This window comes from Nilaparvata lugens, chromosome 10 (assembly GCF_014356525.2).
Source record: "Nilaparvata lugens isolate BPH chromosome 10, ASM1435652v1, whole genome shotgun sequence".
Lineage (NCBI taxonomy): Eukaryota > Metazoa > Arthropoda > Insecta > Hemiptera > Delphacidae > Nilaparvata > Nilaparvata lugens.
The window spans coordinates 41,470,068-41,487,268 of NC_052513.1; the positions used below are offsets into that span (position 1 = coordinate 41,470,068).

The following is a 17,201-nucleotide window of genomic DNA, read 5'->3' on the forward strand; positions in this document are numbered from 1 at the left end:
GAAGAGTTAAGAGAGAGAGTGAGAGAAAGGGAGAGATGCATAGAGTGTGTGAGAGAGAGAAAGGGAGAGATAGATAGAGTGTGAGAGAGAGAGATTGAGAGAAAGGGAAAGATAGATAGAGTGTGTGAGAAAGTGAGAGAGATGGAAGAGTGGTAAGAGGAGTTGAAAGGTCAATTCGGTTGGTTCATGACCAAGGCTAGTAAATAGTTATAGTATATACTATATCCATACTATCTATACTAAACTATCCTTTATACTATATACCATCCTAGGGTCATGACATGATAACTTGTATCGTGATGACCACCTCTGTTCCGCTATTTCTATTTCTTGCCCGTTCTTACTCTACATCCTTTATCGGAATTTCTTGCGGTCTGAAATGTTGAAACCAGCTTGCCGTAATCTTGTTTCTTGATCTTGGAGCTCTTGACTTCACGACCTCTCTCCCACTTCTGGTTTTACTTTCTTAATCTGGAATTCTTCATCTTATTTCTCTCTTCATTAACCATGTACTACTTGAAATGCGATTCTTTGTCTCTCAAATGGTTCTGAAATATTGTGAATGGTTTCGAATTGGTTTCAATTTACTACTGTATTTCAGAGTTGAGATACGAAGTTAATCAGAGGAGATTTAAATAGGGAACTTTCAAAGTTTGGGGTCAGCACTCTTTTTTATCCAAGTACTATCAAAACTTACTTCTCTCTCTCTCTCTTTCTCTCAAATAATTCTTCCATTTCAAATGGTTAGAATCGGTTTTCAATTGACTATTTCAAAGTTAAGGTTCAGATCGAAGTGAGATTCTCAAGTTAATCATAGGAGACACAAGAGGGGAGCCTTGAATACTAGTAGTTCTGTGAACAGTAGACCTCACGCAGTATTCACATCCACAAGTACCTGATTGAAACTATAGACCTTACGGAAATACAGAAATAGACTGGCTTCTCCACACATCTGTGTAATCACTTGTCAGCTGATTTATTATGAATAATTCTATAGTCTGATTTTTACTCTAATATTTGCGTATGAAGAAGGCTCCTTTTTCCTTTTATATTATCTTGAAATGCAAAATTTCCAAAAACCTTGTATATACGTCGACGCGCAATTAAAAAAGGAACATTCATGGAAATCTATTACCGCGTTTCTTCGTAAATGCGCAACATATAAACATTTAAACATTCAAACATTTAAACATTAATAGAAATGCCAAACCGTCGACTTGAATCTTAGACCTCACTTCGCTCGGTCAATTAGGATACTTCAGCCCGGTTGCACTAGAGCCTGTTGAATTTTAATCATGATTAAATGTCACGAGAACCAATCAGAGAAGGCTGTTTCTGAAATAGTGCTTCTATCGATTCAGGTGGCATTTAATCACGATTAAAATTTAATAGGCCTTTGAGCAGCCGGGTTTGAGAGTTTCAAAGACAGCATCTGATTAACATTAGTTTGCTTTGTCATGAGAAAAAGCGGATTGATCGATCCTTTTCCAACTCCGCAACGTTGTCAAATCGTTTGTGGACTATGTTGGAATATGATGAACTATCAAAATATTCAATCTTATATATGAAACTGTACGATTGAATCGTATATAGATTCATGGGTTCTACATTGTTGAAAAACGACCTGGCAACGTTGCTGAGATAGAAAAGAAAAGCGCTATCTGCTTTGTCGAATGATAGACTAGGATAGCAACACCAATGTTGATCAAATACTGCCTTTATAACGTGGACCTCACTACAGACGTATAGACTACTTGCGGCTCAGTACCCATTCTACTGGAGTCACTGCACTATTCACTTATAAGGAGAAGTCTTCTCTTTCATTGGAGTCTGAATGAAAGTGAAATGTAATGAATCGTACCGGCTGTTTTAATTAGATCTACTGTTCAATTTTATTGCTTTGCGTCTTGTAATCAAGCATTTCACACACAGATAGGAAGCATATTGACTACACCTCCATTTTCTCATTGCTAATAGCTTCCTCCGGAATATACAATTAACAGTTGGCAGATCCAAGATAGAAACGTAGAGAAAATATACCAATAGGTTTATTTTAAAGAAAAATTTGTCGTGAAGTCCACGTTATAATAGCGGTATTTGATTAACATCGGTGTTGTTTTCCTTGTCTATTATCCTTGCATCATCTTCGTATCATCTTTGTATAATCTTCGTATATCTTTGCATCATCTTCGTATCATCTTTGTATAATCTTCGTATATCTTTGCATCATCTTCGTATCATCTTTGTATAATCTTTGTATAATCTCCGTATCATCTTCATATCATCTTTGTATCATCTTCGTATCATCCTTTTATCAAATTCGCCTATAGTGAGGGTTATAATGATAATATTTGATAAACATTTGAGTTGCTATCCTTCTCTATATCACTCGACAAAGCAGATAGTGGACAAGGATAGCAAAACCAATGCAAATCAAATTCTAACAATTATAACGTGGACCTCTCTATAGAGTAAAATATACTATAGTGTGTTCCACGTTATAATGGCAGTGAATAAAGATAGAAGAATAGCGATGCCGATTCTCTGCATAAACTAATAATATTTCTACACTGTCAAAAACATAATTGTCATCGTTGTGGACCTAGAAAAGTATAGTACCACCGTTTTTGTTGAATGATAGACAAGGATAGCAAAGCCAAAGTTGATCAAATACTGTCATTATAACGTGGACCTCACTGTACAAGAAAGACAATTTCAAATAGGTGATAAAACTGGTTAATGTTTTAATCAACTTCAAGAAATTTTAATGAGTTAATCAATTGGAACGAATGCAACCTGTCATTTCTTTGAGAAATGTGGACTACCGGCCAGAGAAAGAGGTTCCTATTCCAGATAAAAAAGGTGCTCCCACAAATCATTTCAACCGAAATAAGTGTCTACAAGTTTGTGACCGTTAACACTTAACAAGACTGAATTGGTATTGGTTTTTCGCTTATATTATATTGTTGAATTGGTTTTTTGCTTCCAAGATTTATCGTGTTGAACTAGAGCTGTGTTTTAGAGATACTGGATTTATTAATCGATATTTTTGCCAGCCGAAGATGAAGTGGAGAGTTTATTTGTGGGTCAAATTCTGGCCATTAGAATGAAGTGACAAGGGTAACACCTTGGAAGAAAGTTAGTGGTCCTGTGATTTATTCCGATAATACACCGGTGGTGAACGGATGGTTCAAGAACCGGAAATATAGGTAGGCTCATGAAATGGAAGTAATGAACTTGGGCATCTTATAGATTGTCTGCGGGTAGATTAGAAAATCAAACCTGTTTCAAAACAGTGTATTGCAATGCAATAGGTGAGAATGGGATGAGAAAGAGTACAGAATGATGTGATAAGTTGGAGTAGACGAAATTCATTGGACAGTAAATAAACGAAGAAGAATGAATGATAAAAATAAGAATGTATGATTGGAATAAGATGTAACAGAGATAAAAAGAGATGAAACAAAGAAGAATGTATGATAGGATGATGAGTTGGAGAAGACGAAATTCACTGCACAGAAAATAAACGAAGAAGAATGAATGATAAAAATAAGAATGTATGATTGGAATAAGATGTAACAGAGATAGAAAGAGATGAAACAAAGAAGAATGTATGATAGGAAGAGGGTAGAAAAAAGATAGAAGCGCAGTGGATGGGAGAGAGAAAGAAGTTTATAACAAGAAAACTGCGGAGGAAAAATAGCCTGAAGAAGACGATAGGAGTAGTGGAAGAAGAAGAGAAAAAGAAGAAGAAGAAGACAAAGAAGACGAAGAAGATGACAGGAGGAGAAGAAGAAAAAAAGAAGATAACAGGAGGAAAAGAAGAAAAAAAAGATGACAGGTTGGAGAAGAAGAAGAAGAAGATGATGAAGAAGAGGAGGAGGAAGGAGAAGAAGAAGAGGAGAAGAAGAGAAGAAGAAGAAGAAGAAGAAGAAGAAGAAGAAGACAAAGAAGACGAAGAAGATGACAGGAGAAGAAGAAAAAAGAAGATAACAAGAGGAAAAGAAGAAAAAAGAAGATGACAGGTTGGAGAAGAAGAAGAAGAAGAAGATGAAGAAGAGGAGGAGGAAGGAGAAGAAGAAGGAGAAGAAGAAGGAGAAGAAGAAGAAGAAGGAGAAGAAGAAGAAGAAGAAGAAGAAGACAAAGAAGACGAAGAAGATGACAGGAGGAGAAGAAGAAAAAAGAAGATAACAGGAGGAAAAGAAGAAAAAAAAAGATGACAGGTTGGAGAAGAAGAAGAAGAAGATGAAGAAGAGGAGGAGGAAGGAGAAGAATAAGAAGGAGAAGAAGAAGAAGAAGAAGAAGAAGAAGAAGAAGAAGAAAAACAAGAAGATGAAGAAGAAAAATACGACAGGAGGAAAAGAAGGAGGAGATGAAGAGGAAGTAAAAGAACAAGAGATAAAGAGAAGAAGAACAAGAATATGAAGAAGAGGAGAGAAGGTGAAGTATGGGAATAAGAAGGAGAAACTGAGGAGAAGAGGAATATGAAGAAGATGAAGATAACAAGAAGAAGTAGGAAAAGAGGAAGGTGAGGTAGGATATGAGAAATCAATCGGACTCTGAATGGACCACGCCGAATTGAAGATGGAGGAATTAATCGAACCATTCTTTCTGGATTCTATTTAGATTCGGTCAACAATAAATTATTATATCCGTGAGAATGTGATTCAGAATTTGCAGTCGGCCTCAACCAAACTTGAATAGTAAGAAATTTAACTTTGATTTTAGATTTGCGGTGGGCCTAAACAAAAGTTGAATGGTGGAAGGTGTAACTTTCATTTTAGTATAGTATACCGTCAAGGATATACTATAGTATACTATGCACCATATTGATAATGGTAGGCTATATACCAGATACCACCCAGTCTTCCATTAATGATTATTTTCGAGAAACCTACATACAATCTATTGTCAGACTATCCAATACAACACAGGAAGTCCACAAATAAGTTTAGGTGAAAGTTAATGTATAGTCATAAAAAAACACTTATTCTTTCACGGTTTTTTGCTCTATTCTTGGTGGTCTAATACGGTAGTTTGTAGAATATTCAAATAATTTACCGTTCGATTTTTCAGATAAGACACTTTAAATCGTAAAATCGCTTCTCAGTTTCAAGTGCCAATGTTCAAGTATTGTTACAATGGATTATGAAGTTTAATTTGTTTGCGAGTTAATTCTCCATCAATATACACCTCACCATCATCTAAAGCTGCGTTTACACCAAAGTTATTAACAAAATGTTTATTTTTTCGTCCTTATAGATTCTATTAGATTGAAAGGAACTTGACAAACACATATGCTCATCATGTGTATGATAAGTTATGTTCAATTTAATAGAATCTATAAGGATGGAGAAATTACACATTTTGTTAATAACTATGGTGTAAACGCAGCTTTACATTTCCATCAAGTTCTGAAACGTTCGAAATGAATTTGAGTTATAAATTAAGCTAAGAGTTATTGCTTAAAACTAGAATAGCCATTAAAAAAGTAGCCACATTCTATAGTGAGCTCCACGTTATAATGGCAGTGTTTGATTAGCAATTGTATTTGCTCTGTTGCCAGATCCTTTTTCAACAATGTAGAATTAATAATCAATCAGAATAGAATTCTTTATTGTCATTAAATACATAGTGCAATAGACATAGTCATCAGGAAACATAAAACATACAACAGTCTCACAGACAAATACAAAATAAAGCGTTTCACAGAAGTCGGAACACACATCACAATAAACTTAAGTCACACATCACAATAAAAAATGAGTTCTATACATAAATAGATATAGCCTATGAATATATTTAAACATTGGAATAAATCATAAAAAAGAAAGGCTCTCCATACTCAAATCATGCCATTCTTGGAGTGAATATAGTGGTTTGAATTTCAGGAACTTGTACATTATAGTTTTAAATTTTCCAAAACTAACATTATTTTCTAGCATCTAATGGTAACTTATTAAATAATTTTATACTCATATAATCAAAGTTAATTTGAGTCTTAGTCAATCTAGCCTGCGTTACCTGCAGCTGATACCTATTTCTTGTGATGTGACTATGAATATCGCTTCTTTGCATTAATTTATCGAGATTACCTTTCGCAAAAAGCAAACAATTAAGAATGAATAGACACGGTACAGTGAGTATTCCTAGTCTTACAAAATGATCCCTACAAGACTCAGTGGATGGGATGCCAATCATTCTTCTCAGAGCCTTCTTTTGCCATAGTAATACATCTTTAGCACCAGGAGCATTACCCCAGATCAGAATTCCATACAACAAATGAACATGAAAAAATGCATAATAGGCATTGATGACCAAATCAAAGCTGGTACAATATTTCAACTTGCCAAGTAAATATGTCACTCTAGATAAACGTTTACAGAGGTCCATTGTATGAGTATCCCAGCTCAGCTTAGAATTCAGGTGTATTAAGCCTAAAAATTTAACATTCTTGTTGTCTCTAGCAGATTTTAGGCTGAACAGTAAGGACTCTGTTCTGTTACTATAACGATCAACCTATTATAATTAATAAAATATATCATCTTAATTATGAAATTATTGAAAAATATAATTTCTTGCTCAATAAAATATAATGATTATTTTAAACGAGAATGAACAGTTGATATTACATCAATGAACCTGTTTCAGCTACCGCCTACAGAAGGCATTAGAAACATTGTTCTCCTATATTTCTACCGCATGTAGAAGGCATTGACAAGACAGAGGATTGGACAAAGTTGTTCTCCTATCTTTCACCACTGCCATTATAACGTGGACCTCACTATAGGACTCGTTTTTTGGTTACAAAAGTTTCCAAGTTTAGGAAATTCGTAGAGAAAGGTCAGGATGAGAAAGAAAGTTGGAAGGATCGGAGGAGGTAACGACAGGATGCACGAAAAAGGAATTTCGTGTATTTCTCACCGGATATTTCACTGAGAGTCGGTACCTTTGCTTGGGAACATTGAATTTCAGGAGTTCTCGCCTTATTGAACTGATTCCCACATGAGTTTTCAATAACGAAGGATTTGTCAATCAAACACAATTTATATAATATTATGGACACACTATTTACATTTTTTAAACAACTACATAATTCGTAATTGATTCATTAACAAATAACATTTTTCATAGACAAAATTCGATTCATAATCCATTAACTCATAGTTGACTGCATTTTGTTGTTTAAGGCCCGTATGCAGATTAAACGGAGAAATGTCAGCTGTTCGTTTAAACCTTGTATGAAACACATAATATTATGATGAATGCAACCATATCTACAAGTAAACGTGGTTCAGCGTTAAACGTAGTGTTAGCATAAGTCTCTAAAACATCAAGATAGTGTGATAATACATCGCAGTTCCGAATGTATCACGAAACAATAATCTATGATAATGGAGTTATGATAAAATAAGACTCTAAAACAGGATTTTAAAATGTATGGAATTCTAAATTCTCGTTATAATTCATTCTATCATTATGGAATATTAAAGACAAATAGGAGACATCACAGTATAACATTTACATCTATGATATTGAAATTTGGATAAGAGAAGGCTCTAAAACAGGATCAATATTTATAGGATTCTAATTGTTGATTATAATTCATTCATCATTGGAATATCAAAGACAAATACGAGATGATATAGTATAAAATTTATAGGTTGAATATTAACCATAAATATTATAGTATGAAAATGAATGTCGTGATATTTTTTTAAATAAAGCATAACGAGAAATTGGTGTACTTGCTTCATTTATGATACAAGCTTATTGATTACTAGCCGTCAGGCTCGCTTCGCTCGCCATATCCGTCTAGCAAGGGGGCTCCGCCCCCTGGACCCCGACTGGATCGTCCAAGAATGAGATCAGCAGGCTCGCTTCGCTCGCCTGCATTTTTCATTTGAGCATTTTTATCATATGTTAGGACAATCCAGTCGGGGGTCCAGACTAAACGTCTGGCTAAACGGATATGGCGAGCGAAGCGAGCCTGACGGCTAGTAATATAATATTCCCAGGATTGAAGTAGCAGTGCCCAATCAATTTTTCAGCGATAAATGCATTGAAATCTTCAACTTGGTGCCAACCTAACAAAGTCAATTCAACTTAATGCCAACCTGACAAAATTATTAATTTAGTTGCCAGTTAACAACTGTTTCGAAGAGGTACTCTATCTAGATTATAGTTCTATAGTAACATATGATATATGATATGGAAATTTCAATTATAATTAAGAGATTGGGAGAAGAAGAATAAACATGCTAAAAGACGAACTTTAAACCCTTAATAACCACCCTTAGAGTTGAAATATTGCCAAAAGATTTCTTAGTGCGCCTCTAAAGGGCCAACTGAACATACCTACCAAATTTGAACGTTTTTGGTCCGGTAGATTTTTAGTTTTGCGAGTGAGTGAGTGAGTCAGTCAGTCAGTCAGTGAGTGAGTGAGTGCCATTTCGCTTTTATATATATAGATGATCATGTAGAAAGATTACAACAGTTTTACAAATTACTGAAATTTATTGGCTTTAAGCCTGTTATATACACATCGATTTTTGTTCGTACGCTATTTTACTGTCCTTAGGAATTCTATCAGATTAAACGGGGCTTGACAAACATCATCTGTTTGAAATCATCTGTTTAATCTAATAGAATTTATAAGGACGGCAAAATATCGTACAAACAAAAACCGATGTTCGTGTATACAGAAGTGAATGTCTTGTTTACTGAATTTGAAATAACAGTTCAATATTGTAGCTGAAAAAAAATTAATATCATAAACGCCTAAAAATTGTATTCAACTGAGTGGGAGACCACTGAAAATACTTTGAAAGTTCCGTGTAACTTGAAGAAGCTCTGGCTATTCTTTTTGCAATGATAATTAGACCAGCTTAGCAACATGTTTCAATCTCTAAGTATCCGGCATAAACAACTTCCCACATACTTGTGAAACTTTTGGATATGAGCTGAACATAAAAAGTTGAGTGTTTCATTTTTAATCGCCTACTCATTTGCAATTGTGATACTTTTCAACCTAGATTATTATTGCAGATTACAAGAAGATATGCTTTGCAGCCTACGAATAAAATGTTAAAGATTGCGTTGAACTGTATGATACACCAAAATACAATTCGATAAATCATAATAGATGGTGAAAATGATACCAATTGTGTTTATAACGTTTATAACTCGAGTGATAGTTGTATATTATGTTTATGAGATACAATACGAATGAAAAGGTTATCTGATGAAAAGTAAAATATCGGGGCACCGAGCTTCGCTCGTTATTTATTTATTGATAAACAGAGCACAATTTTTCAAAATGATTTGGGAAGGACAAACAGGCACAGCCCAAAACTGTTCCTTCCCCGAATTTTGATTTATACACTATAAATGGTCCAAAAAGTAGGTTATGTTTCATACACTTGAATCCAGGTCCAATTTTCAGTCAAAATATTTAAAAACAGAAAAGTTCTAATTGAGATTGTTTACAAACCAAATTGAATAACAAAATAACACTCACTAATCACTGTAAAATAATGATTAACTTTGAATATTATGATATATTCCAATTTAGAGTGATAAACCATGTTATGTCAACAAATCAGATTATTTCGATAGTCTATTAAAATTTCTAGATAATATTTCTCGCGAGCTGTTTGAATGATTACACAGCTGATCTCCCACACAGACACAGCATCTTCTGTTATCGACAGACGACGAAATCTATTCTTCCAAGGATGAATTATCGTTTTAATGTCCTTCAGCGAGTTTTTCCAGGGATGAGACCTAGTGCAATCGAATCTTTATATCATAAACCTACTATGTTCTGAATTTCGTGAGAATCGTTAGAGCCATTTCCGGTGAAATACAAACATATAAACAGAAATTTCTTTCAATGAAATTGAACATCAGATGACTACTGAGATACACACCTTGAAACAATCAAGAATCAGGAATAGAATCAATCTTCAAGATGGTAGAGTATTAGTTGATTTTTTTAAAGTGATGAAAAATCATAAATTATATCTTAACATGTACCGATGATGATAGGCTATGTTTCGATTTAATTTTTCTACCTCTCTTTTCATCTCTACTCATGTACTGTATTTCTTTTATTTATTTCATTTCATTTATACATAGACAATAGATACAATGCAGGTAAAAACAACAGGCATCCGCCCAAATGGTTGGTTCCTGGTTGGCCAACCTCAGAGCATGGTTCGGAAAGACCTCTATTCAATTGTTCCGGAGCGCAACCAACAAAGTAATAATAACCAGAATGATCGCCAACGTTCGTAACGGACAGGCACCCTAAGAAGAAGATTCGCCCAAAATTGCTTCAAACCTTAATTTGGAATACACGGTCTAGAGTATTATATACTAAATATTCTTTATACAATATTTATGTATCAATATTGAATGTAAACAACATGATATTATCGAAACCACTAATTTATCAAAATAATTCCAGATACCAGGTTCGGTTGTAGCACAATTATCAGTATCTATTAAACTGAAAGCTTAAACATGAGCAGCAGAATATAGTGTGGTTGAAGCCCTACGATTTGTCAATATCTGTTGACCAATGAACGTTGAGCTCTACTGCCATTGGCCGAGGCTAGAAACTCCCAAATCCTCCAAATATGGTCATGTCTAGCCTTCATTCCTTCAGTGCTCAATCTTAATTTTCACTGACTTTCTAACGTAAATCGCACTACAGTAAACTGAGAATTTATGAGAGATTAATAATGGTGTAACAAACGAAGTGATATATCAAGTTGTTTCAATGAATGAGTTGAAAGGATACAGAATAGCCAACTGTGGATCAGAATGTGATTATTGATTTCAATATCCATTCCATTATATTATCAAATCCATTCGTTAGCTTGTCAAACATGGAAACATACCAGCCCTTGGATTTCGAAAAACACCTTAGACAAAAATCTACAGATTACACCCTGACCATCATGTCTCCCGCTTCTAGGTCATTTACCTTAGGTTAGGCCGAAAAGCATATAGCCAGAACACGAATTCTGGAGCATAAAACCCATAGAGACAACCCAACATATGAAGAATAATTATAAATTACTAGCCGTCAGGCTTGCTTCGCTCGCCATATCCGTCTAGCCAGGGGGCTCCGCCCCTGGACCCCGACTGGATCGTCCAAGAATGAGATCTCGCTTCGCTCGCCTACATTTTTCATTTGAGCATTTTTATCAATGCTAGGACGATCCAGTCGGGGGTCCATACTAAACGTCTGGCTAAACGGATATGGCAAGCGAAGCGAGCCTGACGGCTAGTAATATAATATCCCAGGAATAGCTCTGATTGAAGTAGCAGTGACCAATCAATTTTTCCGCGATAAATGCATTTCAATCTTCAACTTGGTGCCAACCTAACAAAGTCAACTCAACTTAATGCCAAAATTATTAATTTAGTTACCAGAACAACTGTTTCGAAGAGGTACTCTCTCTAGATTATAGTTCTATATTAACATAATATGGTATGGACATTTCAATATTATAATTTCAAGATATTGGAATAAGAAGAATATACATGCTAAAAGACAAACTTTAAACCCTTAAAAACCACCCTTAGAGTTAAAATATCGCCAAAAGATTTCTTAGTGCGCCTCTAAAGGACCAACTGAACATACCTACCAAATTTGAACGTTTTTGGCCAGGTAGATTTTTAGTTCTGCGAGTGAGTGAGTGAGTCAGTCAGTTAGTCAGTGAGTGAGTGCCTTTTCGCTTTTATTTATATAGATAGATAGAAGATGTCTTTAAAAGTGTATGAATCCAATGTTAGTTGCCGTTGCTTTGGAGCTTTTAAACTGGTTTCATTCAGATGTTTATTAATCTTTGTTCAGAACAAGCATTCTCTCCAATGTACCTAAAATAGTAGAGATATTGTACATTGTATTACAGAATAGTGAATTCATTTGTTCTTTTAGAATACCTAGGATACATTGTAGAATATTCTAAGTAGTCTACATGGATTTAATCTTTTGATCTTATCCCAGACTTTCTGGAACAACTTGGTCTCTATTTCTTAGATGCATTATCAGATAATTGTTTTAGTTTCATTATTAGATCGCAAAAATAGACCATTTTTATTAGAAAGTGATAGCATTTCTCTATGGTTGTAGGTAGTTAATAAATAAATAATGAGTAATTAGAACTGATTATAGAGGGTGTTTACTGCTACTATGAATATGTAAAACTATACAATAAATAGAGCAGGTGTAATGAATTCATTGACCAAATTATATCTAATAGAAGAACAATGTCCATCAATATAGTGGTGATTGCTCATTGAAAGCTCACTCGCTACCTTGTCTTACATTGTTGAACATTCTAATTTATTATTCATTTCCGTGACGTGAGTGGAACATTAGACTAAATAGACAACGCTCTCGTGATTTGTAATTCAGATTTTTAACTGCGATCCTTGGTCAGGAACACAATGTTGAACAATAAAATACTTGAATAAAATTAGGATTTTTAATCTTGATTAACGAGAGGGTTCTAGCTCTATGCTTGTTTAGTCAAACCCATGCCGTAGAGGAGTTTAAATTTAGTTTGATATAAGTTGTGACATGCTATATTGAATGTGTAGCTCATATTATTTGGTTCTGATTTTATTGCATATCAGTTACAGATTCTATCTAATACTAACTATATCAACGCTTTCTAAATAAATTCATTATGTTAAATTGTTATTGACGTTGTCAATATTTCTACACTGATAAACACGACATGAAATCTTGGCTTTCTCTGTTAGCTATTCGATATAGGGCTATAGTCTTCGTCTTTGCTGTTGGTTTCTAATTTTTCGCCAAGTCTTACTAGTAGTTCTGTGAACAGTAGACCTCACGCAGTATTCTCGTCCACAAGTACCTGATTGAAACTATAGACCTTATGGAAATACAGCAATAGACTGGCTTCTCCTCGCATCTGTGTAATCACTTGTCAGCTGATTTATGATGAATAATTCTATAGTCTGATTTTTTTACTCTAATATTGGCGTATGAAGGAGGCTCCTTTTTCCTTTCATATTATCCTTGAAATGCAAAATTTCCAAAAACCTTGTATATACGTCGACGCGCAATTAAAAAAGGAGCATACCTGTCAAATTTCATGAAAATCTATTACCGCGTTTCGCCGTAAATGCGCAACATATCAACATTTAAACATTAAGAGAAATGCGAAACCGTCGACTTGGATCTTAGACCTCACTTCGCTCGGTCAATAATAAATAGTAAGTATCCTATTGACTGTTCTAGAATCCTGGAGCAGTCTCAGTTTTTGTCTTAATCCATGAATCATCTTGATTTTGTCTGTTAGCTCTTTGCTACATTAAGGCCCTGTTGCACAAAACCCGGTTAAGTTTTGATCGTGATTAGTTTCATGAGAACCAATCAGAGAAGCCTATTTTTTGAAATAATCTTCTCTGATTGATTCTCGTGAAATTAATCATGGTTAAAATTTAATCGGCTTTTGTAAAACCGGCACTATGTTTTGAAAAGTTTTGAATCAACTCTTATAAGAGATACAGTAACTCAATCAGTATCAACTGTTCTGATGTTGAGATTCAGGACAACTTCCAGATTTGTCTTTGTCCATGAATGACATTCTAATGTGTTTAAAGCATATTCTCTTACATTTCGAGTAATTTGTAGTATTCCATGAATCAATGAATTATACCTTATTGGATCAATTCAACATAGAATTTCTTCCTATATCATACTTGCGACTATAGTCCGAGAGATATTACTTTTAACATGAAGAGGAGAAACTGATTTCTCCTTGCACAGTTTGTAGCATGGACAGAGGAGTAAGCATACTGCGCACAATTGGATGCTGACACAAAAGTAGGGAGAATGCTGTTAGGTAGAGAGAGAGAGTGATTAGTGAAGGAAAGAGCATCGAACCTTTCTGTCTTCGAGAAAGAGCCGTGTAAAAAGTAATATCTCTCGGACTATAGGAACATCTTTCTCGAACGTTCTGTGTCGAAAAATCGCTATCTTTGAGGCTATAAATCAGGCTATCTATCAGTTAGATCATTTTGTATCTACCTATAACTTTGTGAAAACAATCTTTAGTGCTATTAGAGTAATTTCAATTCGTGCAAATACGACCTAGGCTATACCTCTGGAGCTCTCGTAATTATGTTGTATTCTATGCAATGATTGCCTTCTAGGATTTTCTCTCCTGAGAAATGTTGAATATTTGAACTAGATCAACTAATAGAAAAGTGTTTCAAATATTTCACTGGACCGAAGATAATCTTGATCAAAGAGAGATGATGATCCAATCAAATTGAATATTCATTTGGACCTTATGCGTGCTAAGATGGCCAGGAACGAACTGGTTTTTGTCATTTGTTATAATGTAAATGGCAGTGGTAGACAGAAGATATTCAACCGGTTATGGTCATGGTGCGAAGTTAGTGTAAACAGCAAAGTTGTGCTTTTTAGTTGGGCCGGTTGTTGTTAACCTAGTGACCCCTCTGATCTCTACTCTTGAACTTGTTCTAAATTAATATTGCTCTTGATCCAGAAAAATGATAAATTTGAATGGCGAGATCGTCGCAATTTATGAAAGTGCAGATCATTTTGTGCAGTCAGACATTATTAAATGATAAATTTGTTAGGATTAGATGCCTGTAGTGGATGAATCCCAATATATATCTCCTACTTCTCAAATGAAAATAAGCCTTCTTATAAGTAAGAATACCCTTTCATTATATATTTTTATAAGAAGTAAAATAATACTCCTCAAGTTGAGGATGAAATACGTGGGATAAGTCTTATTGAAATAAGTCATGTCCACATTTTATTATTTTCAAAAGAAACCACTGGTTTCGGCTAATTGAATGAACGTAACGAGTTCCTAATAATTATTTTATTATTGACTAGAGGATCGAGTCGATGTCCGTTTGTTTGTTCGACGATAATTTTCAAATGCTTTCATCATTCAAATTCGTACTTTCAACACACATATTCTCTGAACCATTATAAGGTGCCTACAGACTTTCGCTCTGCTCCGCAACCGAAAATCACTCCAGCAGAGCGATTGATGATCGACCGGCGAGCAACAATGGTTCGACCGGGAAACGCGAGAAGATCTAACATCTTCCGTAACGTTCATGATGGGTGCGTGGGCGGAGCGACTGTGGTTCGATGGTGGTACGAGGGTGGTACGAGGGAGGAGCGTGCTCGGTGCGGGTTGGAAGCGCGAATTGTACGCAGCTATATAGATCGTGTTTGTTGGCCAATGAAATTGGCTCATAGTCCAGTCACTATATACATTGGTGCTTGCAATTTCTATTGTAGTTCTTATTTTTTAATATGTTATTTGGATACATGAGAGAAGTTCAGAACTAATTTCTTCGTGAAAAATTGATTCCTTTTTTATGTCGTTCAGGGACTATCACTCCTTTGTCCTTTTTTATGATATCATTGGAGATCACAGATCTGAAATTACAAGTTTCGGGTTCAAAATCAGTGTAATAATAGTTCGCGAGTGAGTTCTCCAGCCGGGGAAGTTAACTAATTGAACAGTTATTCTCCAACCGTTAGGCCCGCCGCAAAGTAGACCCTCGCTAATCCACGAAAAGCAACCCACGCCATGGGATGTCTTGTAAACCATTGCTATAGAATCATTCATAATCAATCAGCTGACAAGTGGATTATTCATTGCATGTATTACACAGATGTCTGGAGAAGCCTAGCAATGGTTTACAAAACATCCCACGGCGTGGGTTGCTTTTCGTGGATTAGCGTGGGTCTACTTTGCGGCGGGCCTTAATGATTGAAATGATACGAAGTTGTTTGGAAAAATGTGAAGATGTTTGTTGTAGATAGAGAAATGACTGGTTGTTTCAGTTTTGATCCATTCGGTGATGTTTGACGAGGCAATTGAACTGAAGAAATGGTCTAAATAGGTACTCTGATGAACTGAAATCTTGACATACTGAGACCCTTCCATTGTTGTTGTTAAATATAAATTATTATCCTCTTAATATACTGTACTGTAGACTGCTTGTATCTTGTACTTTGAATAATTAATATTTGGGAAATTTTCAATTCTATGTAGGCATATTAAGCCATGGACACACGAGGCGTTTTTCTAGACGACTCGGCACGGCACGACATGACAGGAAGTTCTCCGATTGACTGATTCTCGATACGCCAACCCAATCAGTCAATCGTAGAGCTGTCCTCGTCTGAAAAAAATCACTTTACTGTACCTCAATGTATTGTTATTCCTCCACTGGATATTTTGTAATAGTTGATGTTATTTTGGAGTTGTTTGACATTTTATTCAATGTTTTCAACAATAAACTATTTTCTATTGTTTCAGGACCGATCCATTCGGTGATGTTCGACGCGGCGAGCGAATTGCTGCTGACATCGGGCGAAAAACACGTGAGAGTTTTCCACAACGTAACAGGTCGTCGCACCGCCATTGCAACTGCCAAGCAGAAACTGCAGTCGTCAGCGAATTCCGCAGCCACTAAAGAAAGACTGCAAATCATTATCAAGGAGGCTGAACAGTTTCTTGCAAATCTAGGGGAGAAGCCCTGAAGGCTGAGTGCCGTTTCTATGCTTTCATTGCTCCAGCCAGAACTCTGCACTGTTATACATCAAGAAATAAAATGAGTATTTATAAGTTTATGGATTGTAATAAATGGATAGAAAAGTAAAGAAATTAATATCAAGAAATTAAATGTACTTTCTGTGTACCTATAGTGAGGTCCACGTTATAATGGCGGTGTTTGATTATTATAGTTTGTGTAAAATAAGTTGTGACTTGGCCCTCCATCCGAAGAAACTACATGGTTGCCAATTCGTGTAAAATTGCGACTTTCTCAAATTTCAAATTCAACGTCAGAATTGGATGTAGAATATCATCCCTGATATCCTAGTAGTGCTAGAAAAGGTTCAGGTTTGAATGATTAAAAGGAAATTTAACTTCTATGATAAAATTGGAAACATTGCGAAAATTTTTTTTTTTTTTTTTTTTGAATATCACTTCTCTCAGAACCATGGGGCGTCGTAATGCGTAATAGTTTTATATCAAATTAACGGGGAGAATGTGTCCTTTCTATTGGTGTCTGGATAATTTTTATCCTACATATAGTTATTTTTTAACTAATGTTCATGTTCGTCAATGTCGAGACATTTCGAGCATAAA

General features: G+C 35.2%; 1 protein-coding gene across 1 annotated transcript in view; it reads left to right on the top strand.

The window, feature by feature from the left end:
• LOC111051410 (transducin beta-like protein 2) overlaps positions 1-16,840 on the top strand; it is a 119,660-nt gene extending 102,820 nt beyond the window's left edge. The window contains 1 exon segment of the mRNA XM_039436026.1: positions 16,368-16,840. Coding sequence (XP_039291960.1) covers positions 16,368-16,591 — 224 coding nt within the window. The 3' untranslated portion in view covers positions 16,592-16,840.
• Positions 16,841-17,201: the final 361 nt, after the last annotated feature.